This window comes from Chiloscyllium plagiosum, unplaced genomic scaffold, assembly GCF_037043375.1.
Source record: "Chiloscyllium plagiosum isolate Xiang-an unplaced genomic scaffold, Cpla_swu_hap1 HiC_scaffold_4, whole genome shotgun sequence".
In the NCBI taxonomy this organism is placed as follows: domain Eukaryota; kingdom Metazoa; phylum Chordata; class Chondrichthyes; order Orectolobiformes; family Hemiscylliidae; genus Chiloscyllium; species Chiloscyllium plagiosum.
In genome coordinates this window covers 99,461,910-99,482,668 of record NW_028270142.1, presented here as the reverse complement: position 1 = coordinate 99,482,668, position 20,759 = coordinate 99,461,910, and the positions used below count along the sequence as shown (strand labels likewise).

At 41.1% G+C, this 20,759-nt stretch overlaps 1 protein-coding gene across 2 annotated transcripts in view; it reads left to right on the top strand.

The window, feature by feature from the left end:
• Positions 1-20,759, top strand: part of mmp16a (matrix metallopeptidase 16a (membrane-inserted)) — a 253,187-nt gene that overhangs the window by 210,374 nt on the left and 22,054 nt on the right. For both annotated transcript variants that reach the window (XM_043688130.2, XM_043688132.2), the window contains one exon: positions 18,760-18,910. In XM_043688130.2, the coding sequence (XP_043544065.1) occupies positions 18,760-18,910 (151 nt within the window). The remainder of the gene's footprint in view (positions 1-18,759; positions 18,911-20,759) is intronic.

Genomic DNA, 20,759 nt, shown 5'->3' with positions numbered 1-20,759 from the left:
TAATACCATATTACTCTTTTTTTTCTGAATAATCCCTCAATGCACTTACTTCTCATATAATTAGTTTCTTCTCATTAAATACCTCAAATGACTTTACATTTCTTATCTTCCAACACAGTGGCTGCTACATTATACATAAGCTGTGACAAAAATAGATTTTCTTTGTTTGAAGTCAAGGATTCTGCCACCCCCTTCTAAATTTATCTTTTAGAGAGAACATTCCCTGTCTGTCTTTGTTAACTCCTTTCATTATTTTGAACTTCTCAATAAGGTCATCCCTTACCCTCAAGAGAATGAGATTTATAGTTGTTATCTGCTATTCAACCTTAATTAATTTCATCATCCTATTTAACTTTCCATTAGACTTTCCCTGGGTTCACATATTTTTCTTAATGTGGGACACCAGAAACAGTACGATATATTCCAATTGGGATCTGCTGGCATTTACAGGAGAGGAAAAAGAGCTAGAGCCGAGGCAGTGAAATAGACAGAAAGAGCAAGAGGAATGTGCATAACCACTCACTGAGAGAAGGCTCACATTATAGGAAGGAGTAGCTATAACAAAACTCCTGAAGTGCATAGTGATTATCTTAAGGGGGCTAATCTGAAGCAGTCCGAAATAACTCTGCAGATGCTGGTATCCTGTCATCAAGTCACGCTTTATTTACATGGGGAGAATCCTTGACACTGATCCAGCTCTGTCAGAGCCAGCTGTCAGAGTGAACAGGATATCTGATACTCCTGTTCATATCTGTCAGCCAGAGCTCCCTGATTGGACCAGGCTAACAGCCCCAAACACAGAATTCATACTCCGTGAGGTCTTCCTGGCTGACCTCGTTGCAATCACTACATCCTCTTCCCCACGCCCCCCACCCTTTGAGTCCAAGCTCATAGGCCAGTTCATTTTTTTTGTAGATCTTCCTGAGGTGTTTTAGCACTGGGACAGGTTCCTCCAACTCTGCCTCTGATATGGGTGGTGTGTAACGTAACAGCAGCTTGCCTCTTGCGTCTGGTGTGTCTCAGAAGAAATTCATTCTGTTCATCAGGTGGCTAAGGCATCAAAACAGTGACATCTGCCATGTCCATGTTAGATTCCAAGGTATCTTCAATGTTTGATGGAGACAGAGAGACAACAGATTCCGGAAGAGTTGGAAAGCTGTTGAGGAGCCAGGCATGCTTTGCTCCTGCACCCTTTGCACGTTTGCAGCTTTCATATGGTCCACGTGCTTGTTCAGGACCGTCGCACCTTCCCAAACTTTATACACCATTGGACTTGATCTCACATCAACCATGCCTCTTACCCATGCAGGGCTATTCCTGCAGTTCCTGCACCAAGCTTCATCCCCTGAAGTAAACTGTCTCTCTCGCTTAGCAGAGTCTTGCTTCTAGCATTGGCCTTCCTGATGCCATTTCACCCTCCCCCTTCAGGTCCAAGAAGACCAGATTTCACCCCGTGCAGAGCCTTCTGCCCATTAGCAACTGTGCTGGAGCTATCCCTGTAGTTGCATGAGGGTGGTCCTAAAATCAAATAGGAACCAGGAGAGTTTGGTGTCTGGTGAAGCTATAGGCTGTTTCTTTAAGCCTGTCTTCAAAGTTTAGTCTGCTCTTTCTGCCAGATCATTCGATAATGGATGGTATTGGGCTGTCATTATATGTTGAATACCATTCAACTTTCGGAAATACTCAAATCCCTTACTGGTAAACAATGGCTTGTTATCTGTGACCAACATTTCCGGGAGTCCATGTATTACAAAAGATGCGTGAGGTTTTTCAATTGTCATTTCCCCGTTGGATGAATGAACTCTGCACACGTCCAGCCACTTTGAGTGGCCATCTGCAGTGACTAAGAACATTGAGCTGATGAAAGGACCTGCCCAGTCAACGTGTAACCAAGTCCAGGAATGACCATTCCAATGAATGTGGGGGAGCTGCAGCCAGTATTTTCTGACCATGTTAGCACTCTGAACACCGCCCCACCAATGCAGTTATGTCCACATCCAGTCCTGGCCACCAGACATACCTTTTCGTCAACATCTTCATTTTGGGAACCCCTGGATGACCCTGGTGGACTTCAGCCAGTATCCAACCTGTGCTCGGAAGAGTCACTCTTGCTCCCCATTAAAAAATGCAGTCTTCTACTGTGATTGGGTGTCTCCGGGTCCGAAAAGGTTTCAATTCTGGTTATGATGACCCTTTTGTTTCCGCCATTACCAACAGCTATTTCAGTTTTGCCAGGACCAGATCTTTCTGAATCCAAAGCCTGTTATTGTCATGTGTGACTGGAAATGTGTCCAGAAACTTTAAAACCATTGCAGACTGTTGCAATGGCAGTACCACCAGTAGTGTAGCTGCCAGCGGGAGACAGCTCAATGCATCTGCATTTGCTACTGGGCCTCCCAGTCAGTGATGAAGGGCTTATGCCTGAAACATCAATTCTCCTGCTCCTCGGATACTGCCCTTTTCTAGCACCACACTCTTCGACTCCCAATCAGTGTTCCAACTCGTAATTATTGGTGATAACTTTGGAACTTTGGAAAATTGCTGCAGTGCATCTCGTAGCAAGTACACAAGATGATGGTGGAGGAAGTGGATGTAGTACCAATCAAGCAAGATCCTTTGACAGCACCTTTCAAACATATGACCACTTCAACAACAACAAGGGCAGCAGATACATTGGATGATCACTATCTGCAAATTCCCGTCCCAGCCATGCACCTTCCTGACTAGGAAATATATTGCTATTTCTTCACTGAGGCTTGGTCACAATCCTGGAATTCCCTCCCTCAGGACATTGTTGGACCGCCAGCATATGGGCTGCAAAGGTTAAAGAAAACAGCTCATCACCACCTTCGCAAGAGCAATGAGGGCTGGGCAATACATGCTGACTAGCCAGCAATACCGTCATCCCACAGGTGAATATATATGCAACAAGATTCTGGTGAGCGCTTTTTCCCCCGCAGAATCTCTCCTCCTGCAAACCCAATTTTTATTCTCAGGGCGTTATCAGACGAAATCATTTTCTCTCTTGCATAATCCAATTTAATTTGCAATTGGAGTGATTTAAATTGCACAGGAACACACGACATTCATTCAGTAATGGTCAGTGGGAAGGAACAACACCAAAATGGATTCCAATCAATATAGTCCTGTGGTATATGTGAACAGGGAAGAGGACATAGTGTGGTCACAGAAACATTGATCTCATGAATGAGGTTGCTGGGTACATTAGTGCCCAGTACAGTAGAGGCCAATCTGGCCTCTCTTGACCAGGTTGGATATTCCCTATTGTTGCCATATTAATTGAATAATTAATTAATTAAGCGTGATATCTTTTTCTAACCTGGAGTAGTTATTGCAGTTCTTTGGGCTGGCCAAGCTGGTTGTTCCCATGGAATATTGCTGGTGTTCCCATTGCTCTGAAATCATTTTACACACTAGGAAGAGTAGGACCTGACTCTGACGTAGCAAAAAATGATGGCAAGTGAGATGTGTTAATCAGGTGAGGGTCCAAAAATAGGATTCCTAATGTTGACGATATTGCTCCTGGTTTAGTTCCTGAGATGGTGAATTTAGAACCTTAACACTGGAGCACAAGAAGCTTATTTCCATGCATTTGCATCTCATTCATAATATTGGGACCACAACTTTTCACTTCATATGTTAATTATCTGAATGAAGGAACTGAGGGCATTTTGGCTAAGTTTGCAGATAGCTGGACAGACTGGTAGTATTGAGGAGGTGGGAAGGCTACAGAAAGATTTAGACAAGTTAGGGGAGTGGGCTAAGAAGTGGTAGATGGAGTACAATGTGGGAAAGTGTGAGATCGTGCACTTTAGTAGGAAGAATAGAGGCATGGACTATTTTCTAAATGGGGAGAAAATTCAGAATCTGGAGTACAAAGGGATTTGGGGGTCCGAGTCCAGATTTCTCTGAAGGTGAACTTGAAGGTTGAGTCGGTAATTAGGAAGGCAAATGCAAAGTTGTCATTCATCTCGAGAGGACTAGAATATGAAAGCAGGGATGTAATTCTTACGCTCTGGTCAGACCACATTTGGAGTATTATGAGCAATTTTGGGCCCCATATCTCAGGAAGGATATACTGGCCCTGGAAGGTATTCAGAGAAGGTTCATGAGAATGATCCCAGGAATCAAAGGCTTAACATATGAGGAATGTTTGAGGACTCTGGGAGTATACTCGATGCAGTTTAGAAGGATGAGGGGGTTCTGATTGAAACTTAGAGAATACTGAATGGCCTGGACAGCATGGGCATTGAGAAAATAGTTCCATTGGCAGAAAGGCTAGGACCCGAGGGCACAGCCTTAGAGTAAAGGGAAAATGTGATGTGAATAGTTAAGTGATTGTTTTTGAGCAGCTTGGACAGAATGGGCCAAAGGGCTTTTTCTGTGCTGCAGCTCTCTGACTGTATGACTATGCCAGGTAAGCTGCTACCACATGCTGAAAATGTGATGTTGACAATACACGGTATCTCCCTTTAGAATGGAGATAAGGAGAAACTTCTTCAACCAGAGAGTGGTGAACCTGTGGAATTCATTGCCACAGAAGGTGTGGAGGGCAGGTCATTGAATACGTTTAAGACAGAGATAGGTTCTTGATTGCTGAGGGGATCAAAGGTTACGAGGAGAAAGCGGGAAAATAGTGTTGATAAATTTGTCAGCCATGATCGAATGGTGGAGCAAACTCAATAGTCCAAATGACCTACCTTCTGCTCCTATGGTCTTATGGTCTTAATAACCCAACTCAGTATATTAGCATCGCATTTCCACAAGTGAGAAACTCAATGCCACAAAGCCCTGACTAGTTAAGCAGAGTGAGTAGCTCGCAGCTTGATTTGCCAATGTCCATTACGGTTTACGGAATGGCTGTTCCAATTAGAGACCAAGGTCTTTCTACTGTGCTGGAGACAGACATCTTGAGATGGTGAGGAGCCACTTGATGTGACAGTGAATCAATCAGAAAGGGGCAGACATATCAATGTATGATACCATGCAGTGTCAAAATCACACTTACAGCATGTAGTTGCAGCTTACCTGGCAAACAGTCATATAGTCAGAGAGCTGCAGCACAGAAAAAGACCTTTGGCACATTGCATCCGCGCCAGTCAAAAACAATCACTTAACTATTCGCATTGTATTTTCCAGCACTTGGCCCATAACCTTGTATGTCTTGGCATTGCAAGTGCACATGTAAATGCTCCTTAAATGTTATGAGGGCTTTTGCCTCTACCACCCTCAGAAGCAGTGAGTTCCAAATTCCCACCACCCTCTGAGTGAAAATGTTTTTTTCTCACATCTCTACATCTCTTGCCCCTTACCTTCATTCTATGGCCCCAGTCATTGATCTCTCCATTAAGTGGAAAAGTCCCTTTGTGTCTACTCTATCAACATCCCCTCATAATTTTGCATATGTCAATCATATCTTCCCCTCCTCAGTCTCCACTACTCTAAGGAAAGCAATCCCTATCCTTCCAATTTCTCTTCATAACTGACACTCTCCAGCCCAGAGAACATCGTGGTAAAACTCCTCTGTATCCTTTCCAGTGCAATCACATCTTTCCTGTAATGTGGATTCCAGAACGACACATAATACTCTAGCTGTGGCCTAACCAATGGTTTATACAGATTTGGCGTAAACTCTTAAACTCTGCCTCAACTAATGAAGCTAAGTATTCCATATGTCTTCTTAACACTATATTCACCTGTCCTGAAACCTTAAGGGATCAGTATACATGCATATCAAGGTCTCTGTGATCCTCGGTGCTTCCCAGGATCCTACCAAAAGCATCCTAAGGGACAACTTTTTCAAGGCAAGGATGGTGCTTGTATGAAATAAGCTTCTAAAGGAGGTGGTGGAGGCTGGCCCAAGTACAACATTTAAAAGATATCTGGATAGGTGTATGAATAGGAAGGATTTAGAGAGATATGTCAAATAGAATTAGTTTATTTAGGATATCTGATCAGCATGGACAAGTTGGACCAAAGGGTCTGTTTCCATGCTGTACATCTCAATGGCTCTATTCATACGGCACCTTGCATTTATCCAGGTTGAATTTCATTTGCCACAAATCACCTACCTGACTAGCCTGACTATATCCTCTTGTCATCGAAGGCTATTTTCCTCTCTATTTACCACACCATCAATTTTTGTTTCATCTGCAAATTTACTGATCAACCCTCTAAATTCAAGTCGAAGTTATTAATATAAACCACAACCAGCAAGAGTCCCAACACTGACTTCGCTGGGCAGAGTCTTCCGGTCAGAAAATATCCCTCAACCATCACCCTCTACTTCCTGCCACTCAGCCAATTGTGGATCCAATTAGCCAAATGTCATTAGACTTTAAGGGTGTTTATCTTTGTAAGCAGGCTCCCGTGTGGGACCTTATCAAAAGCCTTGCTCAAGCCCAAGTAGACTACATCAAAAACATTGCCTTCATCTACACACCTGGTCTCCAATCAAGTTAGTTGGAAATTACATCCCCTTTTCAAAGCGATGGTGACTGTTCTTGTTTTTCTCCAAATGCAGACTAATTTTGTCCCTCTGAATTGCTTCCAAAGGTTTCTCCACCACTAAACTGAGACTGACCAGCTTGTAACTTCTTGGTTTATCCCTTGCTTCCTTCTTGAATAACAGTTCCACATTGGCTGTCCTCCAGTCCACTTCTCCTGCAACCAGAGAGGATTTGAAAGTTTTTGCAAGCACCCCTGCTATTTCCTCCCTTGCCTAATGTCAATGACCTGGGATACAATTCATCTGGCCCTGGAGATTTATTTACTTTTAAGTCTGTCAGACTGCTCAGAATGTCCTTTCGACAATGCTAATTTCTTTAATTCTGTCATCAACTGTCTCCCTGATTTTTGTGCCCATATTTTCCCTCTCACTGAGCATGTGCTTGCAGAAAATAATGGTGCGTGAAAGTCAGGTGCGTTAAGTGTTTAGTGGAGTGAGTGTGGACTCCAGTCAGTCAGGAGATATTTCCACAATCAGTCATGGGAATGGCCTGATTCCAGTCTAGGCATTGGTATTAGCCAGTCAGCTGCTTGATCTTGTGGTTCAGATATTGGGCCACAGTCAGTCCTCATGGTTACTTGAAAACAGTCCCGCAATAAGATGTTGATCAGTCAGTGTCCTGCAGAGAAATTAGGGCAATTGGTCAGTAATTAAGGGGATCATCAGGGTTAGTCCATGGGGCCTTGGGGAAAGAAGGCAGCTGAACAATGGGATGAGTCCCATTGTACAGGGTTTCTAAGGGAATAGTAACTGTGATGGGGCAATTGCGGGTATTAGAGTGGGACCTGACAGTTAAATACCTCTGGTTAAATGATACTGGAGAGATAATAGTGGGGTACAAGGAAATGGCTGAAGAACTGAGTAATTACTTCACGTCAGTCTTCGCTGTGGAAGACACGAGTAATATCCCAAAATTTCAAGAGAGTGAGGGGGCAGAGCTGAGCATGATGGCCTTCACCAAGGAAAAGGTACGAGAAAAACTGAACAGCTGAAGGTGGATAAGTCACCTGGACCAGATGGACTACATTCCAGAGTTCTAATACTTGAAGGCCTTTGACAAGGTGCCGCACAGGAAACTGCTGAGTTAGATAAGGGCCCATGGTGTTAGAGGCAAGGTGTTAGCATGGATAGAAGCTCGGCTGTCTGGCAGAAAGTAGAAAGTGGGGATAAAATAGTCCTTTTCTGGATGGCAGCCGGTGATGAGTGGTGTTCCACAAGGCTCAATGTTGGGACCACAACTTTTCACTTTATACATTAATGATCTAGTTGAAGGAACCAAGGGTATTCTGGCTAAGTTTGCAGATGATAGAAAGGTAAGGAGAGGGACAGATAGCATTGAGGAGGCGGGGAGGCTGCAGAAGGATTTGGACAGGTTAGGAGAGTGAACAAAGAAGTGGCAAGTGGAGTACAATGTGGGAACGTATGAGGTCATGCACTTAGGTGAGAAGAATAGAAGCATGGAACTTTTTCGAAACGGGGAGAGAATTCAGAAGTCTGATGTGAAAAGAGACTTGGGAGTTCTAGTCCAGGATTCTCTCAAGGAAGAGGACCGACCTTCTCTCCATCACCTGTCTACCAGCACCTCCACATCATTCTCCATTAACCAAGAAGCAAGCTTAGATTCTTCATTGCCACCTGGCCAGTGTTCAGAGGCAAGCACCTCAGTGTGAGGGGTAGTTTGGAGGTTGCAGCCACTGAAGTGGTATCCTGCTGGACCAGTATCCTGGAAGCTTGGCAATTCCAGCAGTGGTGTGCACTCGCATCTCACTTGCAATGTAATTCAGTGAGGGATGCATTTTAAGTGATAAGGTGAAAAGTGTTTGATCAACATATGAGATCACTCACCCCAATCTTTGGGAATGATGGCAGTCACTCTCTGCCATTCTTTAACTTCAACTGGGAAAATCCTGGCAACCATTTTAGCAGATTACCAAATGATGGATGCAATACATACAATGCAATTCTAAAACATTTGCGGGAAGTGCAGTAGAAACTCAGCAGGTCTGGCAACATCTCTTAGCTGAGAAACAAAGTTAGCATTTCAAGTCCAGTGTGATTTTTCTTCAAAACCCTTCTTCTAAACAGCTTCAGAGCTTAAACACTGTTTTTCCCTCCACAGATACTGCCAGATATGCTGGGTTTCTCCAGCACTTTTAGTTTTTATTTCAGATTTCCATCATCTGCAGTAATGTGCATAGTGCTTTTCACCTTCACATTTTAAAAGCAAACATGCACTGTGTGAATATTGGTATTGTGATTATATGCCCCATGAAGGTTTTTCATTTCCGTAACTAACTCAGACTGAGAACTCCCAAAACTGAATGTGCTGGGCTCGGAGAGACATTAAAACTTTTAAAATCTCCAACCCATCTTCAATCTTATGCAGTTAACAGAACTGGTATAAATGAGGGGTGGCCAATCTAATCAAATTTTAATGTGGCTGGCCATCTTTGATTTATCCTAAGCCTAAGGAAAGTCAGGGGTCTGAGGAAAGGTTAGGATCTTCTGAGGCCTCTCTAGCTGCCCCCGTAAGAAACACTCCCCCATGCGGTAGCTCCACAGTCCTCTAAACAGCGGCAAGGAACCTATCTGCAGGATCAACCAGATGGGCATGCAGGAGGGAACTTGACAAAGGTATGCACCTCATACCATCAAGAATCCACGACATACAGAGAAACTAAATTTGCCTGTGTTTCCTATTAGAAACTATCGACACATCTCACCCTATCCATTGCATAGCACTGAAACATATCATTTGGCTCAACTGGACAATGTCTGTTTATATTGTGGAGCAGCCAATGTTGAACTGGGATGGACAAAGTTAAAAATCACACAACTTTCGACTTGGGCTGGATTATAATTTGAGAATGGGCTCCTTGCTACAAGGAGAGAGCACCTCCCCTCACCCCAGAGGCCAGAGGACACAGGGAAAACCAGGCAGGCTTCCCATTGGGCCTGCCACCCATTACATCTGACAGTGATGTCAATGGAAGTTCAGAAAAGCAGTGGACAAGAGAGAACAATATGGATTGAGATATTGGTTGAAATCACTTCAGGATGAGAAGTCATTCAGACCCAATGCACGAAAGCTGAAAACCTGGCGCATTGAGAAAATTGGTGGGAGAGAATTAGGAATTTAAATGAAACACAAGAGCACTGGAACAGGGTAGAATGATCAAAGAAGAAAAAAATGTCAGAACAGTAAGGACACAAACCAAGTCAAAATGTGGTTACAAAAGCCACACCACCACTGCAACAATCTTGGGGGAAAGGGTACAGCCAAACAAGGAAGCTTCAGTGAAATGAAAGATGGTATTTTCACACCTCAGCCAGAGCCTACAACCTTGATCAGATTAGACAAAAATCAGTAAAACCAAAAATTTCATGCCATTCTGAATGAGAAGAAAATAATCTGATGTTTCCTTGGTAACAAAATATTTATTTCTTGTAGGATGAATGCTTTTCGAATACTAGAGGAACCTATATTTGTCCAGGAGTATCTGTGGTGATATCGTGCCCTTTGCTTCAGTTCATCCTGTCAATAGATAATAACATTTGTCTGTCAGTGTAGTCAAAATAGCAGACAAATGATTTCCAGTTTAGGGAATTAACAAACCTCAGGAGGGCATAAACACAATAAATGAGCTGGGCAGACCTCTGATAAACCTTGTGATTGTCTGACTCAATTTTTCCTTGTGTGGCTCAGTATCATATTTGTTTTATAATGCTCTTGTGATGCACTAAAGACCTTTATTATTTTTGAGAAAGATTGCAAATATAAGTCATTGTCTTTGTCCATTTTTCCCACTAATATTTTCTCATTGCTGCTTTTGAAATAAAATCTTACCTACCTAAAAACCTGAGTTGTTAAATTGGCTCAAAAACAGGCATTAATAAGTTTTGCTGACATTTTGAAAATTTGTACCTATAAAGAATAGCATTTCAAAGCCAGGTAGTATACAAGTCCAAATCCTCTGGCATTGATGGAACATCGTCTGACACTGAGGATGTGAGTGACCGTATAGGTGTAAATGGATAGGTAAGTGGATGAAGTGTTGGGACATTAGCAGCTGGGTAGGAAATGGAGGTGCATGGGGTGACAGTTGGGTAGGTATACGGGGTGGCAGTAGTTGTGTAAGGTGAGTGTGGGTCTTAATTGGGGGTGGGTGGGTGCTGTCAGGGAACTAATTATGAGTTTGAGGGAGGAATAAAAGGGCCAGTTGTGCATTTACCAAACAGTTAGACTAGATTTTTTAAGAATAACTATCCACGTGACGATATCAGATTTGACCAAAGTCTCCAACTCGAACTGAAGAGTCAAAGACTTTTTGAAGAGTTCCAGGGATAATGGGAATTGCCCATTCAGAGTTTAAACTTCCAAGGCAATTCCAAGAGTCAGTGCATCAGGAATTCTATGGGTTCCCAAAGCAGGGTTTGCATCATAGTTCCAAGTCTCACCAAGTCTAAGGGCAGAAGATTTGGGTCATTGCCTTATCCCTTATTCTTAGAATACTGTAATGTGTGCTAGCATTGCATGTGCATTCAAGAGCTTTTGAATCGTTAACAAAGGCTGAGAGTCCTATCAGGTCTGCAAGGTCGAACTGCACATCTTCAAAGCTTCGCCCATCAACCTATAGCAACATGCCTCCAAGTAATTAATACTCATCCATACAAAATGAAAAGACTAGTATATTTTCCACAACTAAATACCAGAATATATATTTTGGATCATCGTAATTAATTGGATTTTCTACAATCTGAAGAACAGCCCAAAGAAGAGTCCTACATCAACAAATGTTTGTTCAATCATGTACTTATATAAATTGACTACTTTTATTTTCCATGTCCAGATATGCTTCTAAAAGGGTTTGCCTTTTTCAGCAACATAGAAAAGCTTCTTAAATGAGACTGAAAGTTGTTTTTCATACTCATCAGTCATCCAATTTAAGAGGCATTAGACTGCAGATCGGTCTGCAGCTCCACACAGACCATTTGATATAATGTCCATACATCAATAAAGAGCTTCAGAAATGCAGCCTGTTACTAAGTTACAGGTTATTTTATTGTGAATTTTGTGTCTTGTCTATTAGGTGAAACTGAAAACCACTTAAAGCTATTAATCAGCCACTGGAAAAGTGCACCGTAGGATTGAGAGATTATTGAAACATATTGCAGCTCTTCCTACTGTAATGGGAAAGCAGTGCTCTGCCAGGATAACAAGTCTGCTGGAATGAAAGATCAGGTGGAATGACAGGACATTGTGAAACCACTAACTATGAACAGCTAAGCATTCAATTCATGCTGATGTCAAGAAAAGTGGACAGTTCAGTGACTCCCAGACTCTCTTACAGCAAAGTGCGCTGCAGGTCCACCAATGTCTTTTGTGAGTTAAAGTGAAAATGTTAGTGGTAGAGAAGTTATTCCAATAGTGATTAGCTTTAGTATTGGGTGTCTAGAAACAACTACTCACACTAAAAGGAAAATACAGAGGGAACATCAGACAAAATGTTTCAGGTAATGAAGCATTTTTAAAAAATGAACCATTACAAAGCTTTATTAAACTACTGAATCAAAATTTGCTAGTTCTTCACAGTTTTTATATATTTAAAAATATATAATCCACAAGTTCGATTTTCCTGTTGGATTCTACAGCAGTTTAAGATTGCGATGGCATGCATTTGTTTCCAGCTTGATCATACATTTTTCCTTTTTGAATTTTATCTCAGTATTTATACCTGCAGGATTGACTTGTTGGTTCAGTGTATTTTCAAAGACTATTTCTCGTATCACTGCCTTGCGAGTAGAATGAGATTGTGATAAATATGAGAAATCTTTCACAATATTTCAGGGCATTTCTTAATACTCCACGCTCCTGCACTGGCTATTTATAGCTGCTGAAATAAGTTCAGCTCAAAGACTCAATAATCTATTCCTTTCTTACAATCAGAAGCTTCATTAGCCTCGACCAACATTACAATAATCTGACTAGCGATCTTTGACAAATTTCAGGAGATAGGCCAGGTTTAATGTTGTCTAATGCTAAATTTCTGATGTGTTGATGAAGACGGAAATAATTTTTTTTTCGGTTGTAACGATAAAATAATTCTACCAGCATTTCTGAGAATGAGTAGTTACATGTGACCCCACAGATGTGTATAACTGAATGCACCTTCTTGATAAGCTCAATTAAATTGCAATGCTTGGTAGACCTGGGGACTGAAAACAGCAATTCTCCACACAGCAGGATCTCTTATTGACTTGGTCTCTGCCATCATAGAAAGTCTATCAGGCTGTGAGAGTTGACAGCATGGTTCCAATGGGAAAGGATAGCAAATGAGCTGTGAGTCACCTTGAACTAGTCTCACATATCCTTTCACTGCAGCTCAGGAGTTTAACGAACATGCAAGGAGAGATCACAAAGTGGTTGTAAATCCTACTGGTGCAACTGAACATTTTAACCAGGACAATTGGCTCTGCCTGTCTACAGTGAAATCTCCCACAGTGCACTCATTCAAATACAGGTACAGTTATCAGTGGTCTGGATGCCTTCAACAAAAACAAAAATTATGCTGGTTGCCTCTTAAAGTGGCACTTCCTGTTGATGACACTGGTTAAAACTTGCATTTTCTACTTTGTTTTGTGCTGAGATCAGGTTGAAGAATAATACCTAAGGGATATGTGGGACAACCCATGTTAACAATAGGCTTTGAGTGTTTGGATCAGTAAAGTTCAAACCAAATAGCAACAAATAAACATCAATTCAATGGTGCAATGTGTAGAAGCAAAAAGAGGAAAGAATAGGATTAATCTAATTAAAAGGCTGTTTTGATGGGATGAAAGGTACTTCTGGTTGCTATACTGTTAGTTTGAAAGGCACACAATAATCAACTTGAGACAAGTGTGCAACACATCAAAACCCCCAAGATATTAAGGTGTGTGCAAATTACCACAAGCTGCCTTTAATTCAGGTGCTTATTTTAAAAATTCCACAGATAATCAAAATTGCTAAAGCTTTATTGCATGTAGTAACCAAAGTAAGATCCTTCAAGTCAGCAAGTTAAACTTCACAATTCAACTTAGCTATTACCTGACTAATGGTGGAATCTAGCAACGATTCCAACCAACAGTGTCTGTCTCTGGATGCCCAGGGTTCGATCTTGGTACATTGTTGTTGTCCAGAATTCTGCAGCTGAAGAATTCCGAAGTTGAATTCTTATTGGATTTTCTGTCTTGTTAAGTTTGTGGTGTGACATTATTTATGACACTTCTGAAGTTAGAAGGTCTGTAGTTTGCTTTTTTATCAGCTGTAGCTTCTCTATTCTTTGTTACATTCAGTGTTAACTGTCTGTTCAAAACACAGCCTACTTTGCCATTAACTCCTTAAATTCTTCTGCAGGGCAGTCTTTAATGCCCCTTTATCACAAGGCAACTAATTATCAAACAGATATTATTTCCTGTCTCCCAGGAATTAATTTGTTTATCCTGTTTCAACTCCTTTCTCCCAGGGATAGTTAATTGCTTTTAGCTTCTTTCTTTCAGCAAATGTTATTGTTGATTCTTTCAACCTATGAACAGTTATAGAGTCATAGAGTCATACAGGTGTACAATGCGGAAACAGACCCTTCGGTCCAACCCGACCAGATATCCCAACCCAATCTAGCCCCACCTGCCGGCCCATATCCCTCCAAACCCTTCCTATTCATGTACTCATCCAAATGCCTCTTAAATGTTGCAATTGTACCAGCCTCTACCACTTCCACTGGCAGCTCATTCCATACACGTACCACCCTCTGTGTGAAAACGTTGCCCCTTAGGTCTCTTTTATATCTTTTTCCTCTCACCCTAAACCTATGCCCTCTATTTCTGGACTCCCCAACCCCTGGGGAAAGACTTTGTCTAGTTACCCTATCCATGCCCCTTATAATTTTGTAAACTTCTATAAGGTCACCCCTCAGCCTCCAACGCTCCAGGGAAAACAGCCCCAGTCTGTTCAGCCTCTCTTTATAGCTCAAATCTTCCAACTCTGGCAACATCCTTGTAAATCTTTTCTGAACCCTTTCAAGTTTCACAACATCTTTCCGAAAGGAAGGAGAGCAATATTCCAACAGCGGTCTAACCAATGTCCTGTACAGCCGCAACATGACCTCCCAACTCCTGCACTCAATACTCTGACCAAGAAAAGAAAGCACACCAAACGCCTTCTTCACTATCCTATCTACCGGTGACTGAACTTTCAAGGAGCTATGAACCTGCATTTTAAGGTCTCTTTGATCAGCAACACTCCCAAGGACCTGACTATTAAGTGTATAAGTCCTGCTAAGATTTGCTTTCCCAAAATGCAGCACCTCGCATTTATCTGAATTAAACTCCATCTGCCACTTCTCAGCCCATTGGCCCATCTGGTCAAGATCCTGTTGTAATCTGAGGTAACCCTCTTCGCTGTCCACTACACCTCCATTTTGGTGTCATCTGCAAACTTACTAACTGTACCTCTTATGCTCGCATCCAAATCATTTATGTGAATGACAAAAAGTAGAGGACCCAGCACCGATCCTTATGGCACTCCACTGGTCACAGGCTTTCAGTCTAAAAACCAACCCTCCACCACCACCCTCTGTCTTCTACTTTTGATCCAGTTCTGTATCTGAATGGCTAGTTCTCTATGTATGCCATGAGATCTAACCTTGCTAACCAGTCTCCCATGGGGAACCTTGTCGAATGCCTTACTGAAGTCCATATAGATCAGATCAACCGCTCTGCCCTCAGCAATCCTCTTTGTTACTTCTTCAAAAAACTCAATCAAGTTTGTGAGACATGATTTCTCACGCACAAAGCCGTGTTGACTATCCCTAAATCAGTCCTTGACTTTCCAAATACATGTACATCCTGTCTCTCAGGATTCCCTCCAACAGCTTGCCCACCACCGACGTTAGGCTCACTGGTCTATAGTTCCCTGGCTTGTCCTTATTGCCTTTCTTAAACAGTGGCACCATGGTAGCCAACCTCCAGTCTTCCAGCACCTCATGTGTGACTATCGATGATACAAATATCTCAGCAGGAGGCCCAGCAATCACTTCTCTAACTTCCCACAGAGTTCAAAGGTACACCTAATCAGGTCCTTGGGATATATCCACCTTTATGCATTTCAAGACATCCAGCACTTCCTCCTCTGTAATATGGACATTTTGCAAGGTGTCACCATCTATTTCCCTACAATCAATATCTTCCCTATCCTTTTCCACAGTAACTACTGATGCAAAATACTCGTTTAGAAGCTCCCCTATTTTCTGTGGCTCCACACAAAGGCCGCCTTGCTGATCTTTGAGGGGCCCTATTCTCTCCCTCATTACCCTTTTTTCCTTAATGTATTTGTAAAAACCCTTTGGATTCTCCTTAATTCTATTTGCCAAAGCTATCTCATGTCCCCTTTTTGCCCTCCTGATTTCCCTCTTAATAATACTCCAACTGCCTTTATATTCTTCTAAGGATTCACTCGATCTATTCTGCTTCTAACTTACATACGCTTCCTTCTTTTTCTTAACCAAACCCTCAATTTCTTTAGTCATCCAGCATTCCCTATACCTACCAGCCTTTCCTTTCACCCTAACAGGAATATACTTTCTTTGGATTCTTGTGATCTCACTTCTGAAGGCTTCCCATTTTCCAGCCGCTCCTTTACCTGCGAACATCTGCCCCACATCAGCTTTCAAAAGTTCTTGCCTAATACCGTCAAAATTGGCTTTTCTGCAATTTAGAACTTCAACTTTTAGATCTGGTCTATCCTTTTCCATCATTATTTTAAATTTAATACAATTATGGTCGCTGACCCCAAAGTGCTCCCGCACTGACACCTCAGGTCACCTGCCCTGCCTTATTTTCCAAGAGTAGGTCAAGTTTTGCACCTTCTCCAGTAGGTACATCCACATACTGAATCAGAAAATTTTCTTGTACACACTTAACAAATTCTTCTCCATCTAAACCCTTAACACTATGGCAGTCACAGTCGATGTTTGGAAAGTTAAAATCACCTATCATAACCACCCTATTATTCTTACAGATAGCTGAGATCTCCTTACAAGTTTGTTTCTCAATTTCCCTCTGACTATTAGGAGGTCTATATTACAATCCCAATAAGGTGATCATCTCTTTCTTATTTCTCAATTCCACCCAAATATCTTCCCTGGATGTATTTCCAGGAATATCCTCCTTTAGCACAGCTGTAATGCTATCCCTTATCAAAACGCCACTCCCCCTCGTCTAGTTCTGAAGTTTACCTATATGACAAAGGACACAATTCCAAACTCCAATAGTTATGCTGAGGTTTCTGCCAAGGAGCTGCACAAAGCGTGATGAATCCATGCCCATTAGGAAACACAAGGTGCGCAGAGTGGAGCTTTAGACCCAAACATCTGAGATTCAGATGAAGAAGGCACTTTTGACCATTTTACCTCATTCTTCCAATATGTATGCAATTGTTCTGAGCTTGGTCCTTTACTTCGGGACTGTTCGATACAGGTCGCTTAGCCTGCACATGATATCCACAGATATCTATTTGGAATCTACTATCAACCACACACTTTAATAGAAATAATACATCCTGTTGCAAACATCAAACAGATGCATCAGGATATCATTTAAACAAATGTGATATCAAGGAGTCCTAGCAGAACTGATGTCAATGAAAATCGATGAGAAATCTCTCCACTGGTTGAAATCAAACCTAACATAAGGAAGTTTTTGTAGTTCTTGCAGGTCAATCATCTCAGTCCCAGGACATTGCTGCTTTTTAGTGATGTCCCTCAGCCTCGATAATAGATGGTAGAATTCTGGGAAGATCTGGCACATGCCAAATGCATTCTTTATAGAGGAGCTCAGAGTACGAGCAGAAGGACCAAACCTTCCTGAAAAACAGTGGTGTTATGAATTCTTCATAATATCAAATATTAATTTTAATTGTAATTTCATTGGCTGGATTCACATATCAGACTTCTAAAAAAGCGATTTTAATTGATAACGGATATTTTCACAAAATGAGAGAATTCATTAAAATGGCTGCCAATAAGACACACGGTCTACAAAGACCACCAGAGATAACAATCCATGAAGAGGTTTTTGTTCAGGGAGGTGTTAACATAATCCTAAATTTATACTTATCAAACATGAAGATATAAAGTATGTAAGAGATCTTGTGGAACCTTGGCTAAAATGACTGCAGACATGAGCTAACAAAACTTTTGAAATGTGCAATAGATTTTTGAACTCAGAAAAAAGAACTTAGAGTGGTGTGACCAGGCAAGCTTTGAGTGTGTACCCAAGCTTCCAGAATGAATTAGCAGGAATAATATGCATTGCTCTCCCTCTGACCCCCGCTCTCTCTCTCTCTCTCTCTCTCACCCCACAGCCCACCACCTTATACTATCATGAAGTTGTCCACTTGCAGTGAAAAACATTTTCCAGTTGTCAAGACAATTAACTGCTCATCCACTGAAAGAATTGGCTCATTGAATGTGAACCATTTTTATTAGCTTTGTTAATATCTAATAAACTTGTAATATGACACATTGATTTTCTATGATCCATCATTAACTATTACAGTTGATACATTATTGTAATTTGAATCTTGTTTTGGAAAACCAGCAGCAAATTGTACAGTGTCCATAATAACAAATAGTGACGGTCAATTGCCAAGACCTCTTTAAGTTTGTAAATACTTTGTATGGAGTCAAGATAATTTCATCTCAGTTACTATACATACAATAGAAGCTAAAGGATTCAAGTTGCAATTCTTATTTGTCAAACCACTCTGCTTTTGAGTTTGAACATTGTGTAAAATGTTGCACACCTCATGATCTCCTCCTCTGTGATGAAATCAATTTCACAACTGGTGAAAGGTTACATTTATTTACTAAATATTTGTATTTGATTTCTCTTTATTCCGGTCTAAATGTGTTGAAATACATTGAGAATTCAGACTATACACAGCAGCCTATTGATCTTCCTTCTTAACAGTAATGACAACAGTTCAGAAAATGCTACCAGAAAGGAACTGGAAACCTAACCTGTGCTTTTAGAGCTTCAAGTGAATGAGTCACTCTCACTGAAAATGTATCAATCAAAAAGTAAAATAAAGACTATTATTTTTAGCAAGACCAGATAATTTATGAGATAGACATCTTTTAGCTGAATAATTTACTCAATAGAATGTTTTAAAATTGATGAATTTCTTATAGGGAGCAAGTACTGGGTCTTCAAGGAAGCGACACTGGAGTTAGGCTATCCACAGAATGTGGTGGAACTTGGAAGTGGAGTCCCTTCTCAGGGTATTGATACAGCAGTGTGGTGGGAAGAAGTTGGTAAAACCTATTTCTTCAAAGGAGACAGGTTAGTGCCTGTGCCTGTGATATATGCATGATAACGCAAAGTGATTAATGTGCTTTTAAGTTCTCGTCCTGATGGCTTATGATGGATGTGTGAAGCCTTTAACAAGAAATTAGAGATGAAGGTCATTCTTACAGAAGACTTTTTCACATCAATTCACACAAATAAAGGTTAGAATGTTTGTACATGATACACACACATAATCTATTAACTTTTAGGGTTAATTCTATTGAACTCATCACTCAGTGCACAGACTGACCTCGGTAGAAGCTTAATCCCTTTGAAATTGCACAATACAAGTGTACAATTGCTTTAGGTATTGTGTGTGCTTGTTAAATACTCTTCCATCAAGCTTTAATGCAATGTTATAAAACATGAGAGAATTCTCAAGTACTTTACGGATCCACATTAGTTATTCCCATTGTTGTTAGGTTCAGGTTTCACAACTTAAAAAATAGAATCTTCCTGCCATCGGTGTTAAATATTTTATTTGATACATCATCTACTTATTTTGAGAATGGTTTGCATTATTCCAGATCATTCTACAACCGCCTTGGCATGAATTTACCTCAAGAAATTTGTATAATGTAAATTTTTTACATTGGTAATTTTGTTATGGACAAGACCAAAACCCCTCAAAATATGCAGAAGATAGCCTAGACCCTAACATTTTCTGATTTTAAAGGTAAATGTAAGGTATTGCATTCCAGATGCAATTCAATTGGTCAAACTACTGGAATTAAAGCAAAACACACTTTATTCATCCACTATAGTTAAAATACAATAAAGGAAAGACAGAATTGGAATAACTTAACTCTTTTGAAAAACTTAACGGAATAATAGATATAGTAGCTATTGTTAATTAATGGTCAGGTCCTGGGGAGTGTTGTTGAACAAAGAGACCTTGGAGTGCAGGTTCATAGCTCCTTGAAAGTAGAGTTGCAGGTAGATATGATAGTGAAGAAGGAGTTTGGTTTGTTTTCCTTTATTGGTCAGAGTATTGAGTATAGGAGGTCATGTTGTGGCTATGCAGGACATTGGTTAGGCCACTGTTGGAATATTGCATGCAATTCTGGTCTCCTTCCTATCGAAAGGATGTTGTGAAACTTGAAAGACTTCAGAAATGATTTACAAGGATGTTGTCAGTGTTGGAGGATTTGAGCTTTAGGGAGAGGTTAAATAGACTAGGGCTGTTTTTTCTGGAGCATCGGAGGCTGAGGGGTGACCTTCTAGAGGCTTATAAAATCATGAAAGGGCATGGATAGGGTAAATAGACAAGGTATTTTCCCTGGGGTGGGGAAAGTCCAGAACTAGAGGACATTGGCTTAGGGTGAGAAGGGCAAGATATAAAAGAGACCTAAGAGGCAACATTTTCACACAGAGGGTGGTGCATGTGTAGAATGGTCTGCCAGAGGAGGTGTTGGAGGCTAGTACAATTGCAACATTTGGAAGGCATCTTGATGGATATATGAATAGGAAGCATTTGGAGGGATATGGGCTGGATGCTGGCAGGTGGGGCTAGATTGGGTTGGGATATCTGGTCAGCATGGACGAGTTGGACTGAAGGGTCTGTTTCCATGCTGTGCATCTCTATGACTCTATGTCTCTATAATTGTTCCAATGTATTAACATCACATAAACACATCCCTGCAAAAATGCAAAATCAGAAAATAGATTGTCTCACATCGAACTACTATAGCAGGCAAGAATCCCCCAGCTTTTGGCTGTAACTGAGAGAGGGATAAAAACATGCTTCCATCTTTTCAAGAAGCTAGCAGCAATTGCTAAAAGCTAAACATAAAAACCCTGATTCTGTGGGAGCTTGACCACACCTATTCAGGCTGCTTCTATT